Source organism: Procambarus clarkii, chromosome 18 (genome assembly GCF_040958095.1).
Source record: "Procambarus clarkii isolate CNS0578487 chromosome 18, FALCON_Pclarkii_2.0, whole genome shotgun sequence".
In the NCBI taxonomy this organism is placed as follows: domain Eukaryota; kingdom Metazoa; phylum Arthropoda; class Malacostraca; order Decapoda; family Cambaridae; genus Procambarus; species Procambarus clarkii.
This window is the reverse complement of record NC_091167.1, coordinates 32,306,125-32,311,124: the sequence shown is the minus strand read 5'-3', so window position 1 is coordinate 32,311,124 and position 5,000 is coordinate 32,306,125. Positions and strand designations below refer to the sequence as shown.

General features: G+C 43.8%; 1 protein-coding gene across 1 annotated transcript in view; it reads left to right on the top strand.

The window, feature by feature from the left end:
• The first annotated feature begins 1,800 nt into the window (after positions 1-1,800).
• LOC123754585 (proton-coupled folate transporter-like) overlaps positions 1,801-5,000 on the top strand; it is a 5,080-nt gene continuing 1,880 nt past the window's right edge. The window contains exons 1-2 of the mRNA XM_045737059.2: positions 1,801-2,360; positions 2,973-3,069. Of these exons, the coding sequence (XP_045593015.2) occupies positions 1,801-2,360; positions 2,973-3,069 (657 nt within the window). The remainder of the gene's footprint in view (positions 2,361-2,972; positions 3,070-5,000) is intronic.

The following is a 5,000-nucleotide window of genomic DNA, read 5'->3' as shown; positions in this document are numbered from 1 at the left end:
GTGCTCGGGACTACGCCGTGCTGTGTGGAGCGTGTCATGGGTGCTCGGGACTACGCCGTGCTGTGTGGAGCGTGTCATGGGTGCTCGGGACTACGCCGTGCTGTGTGGAGCGTGTCATGGGTGCTCGGGACTACGCCGTGCTGTGTGGAGCGTGTCATGGGTGCTCGGGACTACGCCGTGCTGTGTGGAGCGTGTCATGGGTGCTCGGGACTACGCCGTGCTGTGTGGAGCGTGTCATGGGTGCTCGGGACTACGCCGTGCTGTGTGGAGCGTGTCATGGGTGATCAGGACTAAACCGTTCTGTGGAGCGTGCCGTTAGTAGTCATGTCACTGTTGGCCTGAATATGTTGATCTTCGTTACAACTGAGTGAGTATCATCTTAGTTAGCAAGTACAGCAAAACCTGCCCCATTACTACTACTAATATTTCTTCCCTTGATTATTTTTATATTTTATTATTCTATTATAATTTTTCTTCTGTATCGTTATTATTGCCATATTAATTTTAAAAGTAATATTATTATTGTCCACGGACATATCATAAGCTGTTAGACAAAACATAGGACAAAACCACATATCTAGTGCGGACTATACCTGAGGCCGCTGACTTACTACTCTCCTGACATTCGGACTCTCCTACACAGAGATGTGTCTGGTCGGTGTATTTTTTTTTTTTTTTTTTTTTTTTTTTTTTTTTTGAGATATATACAAGAGTTGTTACATTCTTGTACAGCCACTAGTACGCGTAGCGTTTCGGGCAAGTCCTTAATCCTATGGTCCTTGGAATACGATCCCCTGCCGCGAAGAATCGTTTTTTCATCCAAGTACACATTTTACTGTTGCGTTAAACAGAGGCTACAGTTAAGGAATTGCGCCCAGTAAATCCTCCCCGGCCAGGATACGAACCCATGACATAGCGCTCGCGGAACGCCAGGCGAGTGTCTTACCACTACACCACGGAGACTGCTTGATTTTACACAGCCCACAAGTTACAGACGCTACACTTAGTTTCTCTAGAACTCCCTCTCTCAAGGATAACACACCAAAGAAGAGGTGCAACTGATGACTACTAAATGCACGTTCCTTTTGCCCTGACAGAACAGTGTCGTAGCTCGTGTGTCATTCAAGATGCACAGACTTATGGAACTTGTTTTGGCAACAGATTGGCAGCCAAAACATTCATTCATTCCGGCAATTCAACCCCTATTTAACTTCAGCACCATCCATTAAACAAGACGTGTGGCATTTATATAACTATTACATTAACAATTCAACGAAACGTTCCCATATTTAGTCTGTGTAAACACCTCATCAAGTGTCATCCATTGTTGAAGGTGAGGGATGAACACATCCAAGAAGCAAGTGACTATCTGTAGGCACAAAGCCAGTATTAATATATAACATATTCAGGGAGAAGAGAGAGGGCCGAGCGGGGAAGTGAGCTTCTACCCTGCCGGGTTATTTTCCCGCCACCTCTTGACGTCACGCGCTTCTCAAGGAAGAGGATGCGGATATAAAAAAAAAGTGTTCGTCTCGCTGTCTCTTCATATCGACCTCCAGAGTACACCAGATAATGTTTTACTCTGTACTTCAGAAGTATAGCAAACCACGTACGGGATTAGGTACTCAGGAATGAAGACATAGTGTTATGTTATAAATATCTGGCTATAGGCCAAAAACAAAGGGGAAACAAAATTTTCCTGAATCATTAAGCAACATACTGTCCCTTAAGAGTAATTAATGGGCAGAAGTGGAAGATGGAATTAGGTTCTTGCACAACTGTTCGCGGGTGTTGGGCGTGATGAAGGGCGTGACCGTGGAGCCCCTGATGCTGCTCGATGGTCTCGCCTTCTCCAGTATACACGTGTACATAGAGAACCTGCAGATGGATCGGGTGTGTAGAGTGACCAGCGGCTTCTCCCAGCAGGTGTGTGACAACCTCAGGGCACAACCTGGAGCCAATGTGGAGGTGCAGCAGAGGTACAGTGTCTTCGCCCTTTATAACGGCATCATCGCCGCCGCTCTTCCACTCTTCTTCATCCTCTTTATGGGTGCCTGGAGTGACAAGTATGGCAGGAAGGTGCCGCTGGTGGCAGTGCAGGTGGGCCACGCACTCCACGCCGCGGGCTACTTGCTGGCGTCTTTGGCACCTTCATGGCCTGCCGAAGTGCTACTTGCGGTCACGCTTCTGGACACACTGGGAGGCGGAACCGTGTCATTCTTGACCGCCGCAAACTCTTACATTGGTGACGTGTCCTCGGAAGAGTCGCGCACCTCGAGGGTGGGATTGGCCAATAGTATCTGGTTCCTGGGTGGACCAGTGGGCACTCTGATGGGCACTTACTTTTATATTGCTCTATAGTTGGTGTACCCAGCGGTGCCCGAAAATATTTTACCCTTTATGTGTTGGGTGCCAGGGTCACGGGCATCCCATCTAGTGTACTCACCTTTTTGTGCCTGCGGCGGTTGAGCTTCGGTTTTTTAATGCCACCTCTCGACCATTAATCAACTGGTGTACAGGTTTACATTTATATCTATAAATGGAAATGCAGGCGATGAGTCACAATAACGTGGCTGAAGTATGTTGACCAGACCACACACTAGAAATTGAAGGGACGACGACGTTTCGGTCCGTCCTGGACCATTCTCAAGTCGATTTTCTCATCTCATTCTCAAAATCGACTTGAGAATGGTCCAGGACGGACCGAAACGTCGTCGTCCCTTCAATTTCTAGTGTGTGGTCTGGTCAATATAAATGGAAATATTTGTCTGTTCGATACTTGGAGTTAGCCTCACCCAACTTTGCAGGGTGATTGCCGTGGGGTAGATGCCCGACACAGATAGGTTGGAGATGGCCTCAATGCTCCCATTAATAATTGACCGCCTCCCCTCACCACCCTCCAAGTTGTTGGTAGCGACTCTTCACCCCATTAATCAAAATCAAAACAATTGATTTTTCTTACTATATTGTAGCTATAATGCATCGATGTCGGCAAATTTTAAAGAAGACTCTACTGATCATAGGTTTATCCATGACAGACGAACAAATGCCAATGAAATCAAGTTACAGGTGTGAACAGAAATATGTTTGGGTGCTGCAGAGCAATATATAATCCCACATATGTTCCCATTGCAAAAAATGTATGTAAACAGAGCTAATATTTCTTATTTTGTAGTGTAGCTGGAGCTAAGGCTTAGAAGTGTACAAATATAGTCTGATTTAAGAGAATGTGTAAGAGAAAATATGAGTCAAGAAAACTGCAGATGGCAGTTACAATAAATAAATATTGACCCCTACGAGGCAGCTCATATTTATACCCACCAAACTCATTCATATGTAAGTCTAGTCTACGTGTGAAATAATTCAGCAATAATCCCACGTCTGGTATGTTGCTCGATGAGTCAGCAAGTCTTTGTACTAGAAAGGCAGTCCCAGACTTGCTCAACATCGCTTATCTTGGGCTTTGCACAGTCCACTCGTCGGCGTATGGCCTTGAACAGGAGCACGGTGAAAGTTGTATTCTTTAATAGCAGTCACTGGAGAACATGGGCTTAATCCTCCTCGACGATCGGGAAGCACTAAGGTTAACTACTGTTGATCAACATCTTGACGTTACCACAGGATTTACCAAATATTGTTAGGGGGTTATCTTGAGACGATTTCGTTTTTTTTTTTTAAGTGCCCCCGCGGCCCGGTCCTCGACCAGGCCTCCACCTCCAGGAAGCAGCCCGTGACAGCTGACTAACACCCAGGTACCTATTTTACTGCTAGGTAACAGGGGCATAGGGTGAAAGAAACTCTGCCCATTGTTTCTCGCCGGCGCCTGGGATTGAACCCAGGACCACAGGATCACAAGTCCAGTCTGCTGTCCGCTCGGCCGACCGGCTCCCTTATTCAGCCGGTCCTGGGGGATCGAACAATAAAAATAACTTTTGGTTGATCTAGCTTTCCGGGTGTGGATGGGGAATCCTTCTTCACTTCTCTCTTTCTCTTGTTTATTATGGAAGGCCATGTGGACCAGCCGTACTGTACTGTCATTTGAAGCTCTCGTGAAACAACAACAAACAAGATTTAGTCCACTTTTGTATATAAACAGCTTGTGTCTCAGCACGAAAGTCATCACCCTCAGATACTTGTGATGTCAACGACAAATAAGACCTCACAAGAACATTTTATTTTATGTATGTGTATACAGTTCTTACTTTATCGAGACAGCGGCCGCGATATAGGTTGTAATGGGAATGGAAACAACAATCACATCAATTTCGCTATATATGATAAGTAATGTATACATGACATTTATCAAGAAATGAAGTAGTTGAGACAGACTCCAGACACAGCTTCAGATGTAGATGTAACAGTCCTTAGGGAACCGGACCATGTTCATTAATGGGTGTCAACAAACTGATTATATCCCATTATTTGTTAATGGGATACAATCAGCTTGCATCACATAAGCAAATAAATGGATACAAATTAATAACATACACACACACACACACATATATATATATATATATATATATATATATATATATATATATATATATATATATATATATATATATATATATATATATATATATATATATATATGTATGCCGTACCTAGTTGCCAGAACGCACTTCTCAGCCTACTATGCAAGGCCCAATTTGCCTAATAAGCCAAGTTTTCATGAATTAATTGTTTTTCGACTACCTAACCTACCTAACCTAACCTAACCTAACTTTTTCGGCTACCTAACCTAACCTAACCTATAAATATAGGTTAGGTTAGGTTAGGTAGGGTTGGTTAGGTTCGGTCATATATCTACGTTAATTTTAACTCCAATAAAAAAAATTGACCTCATACATAATGAAATGGGTAGCTTTATCATTTCATAAGAAAAAAATTAGAGAAAATATACTATTTCAGGAAAACTTGGCTTATTAGGCAAATCGGGCCTTGCATAGTAGGCCTAGAAGTGCATTCTGGCTACTAGTTACGACATGTATATATAT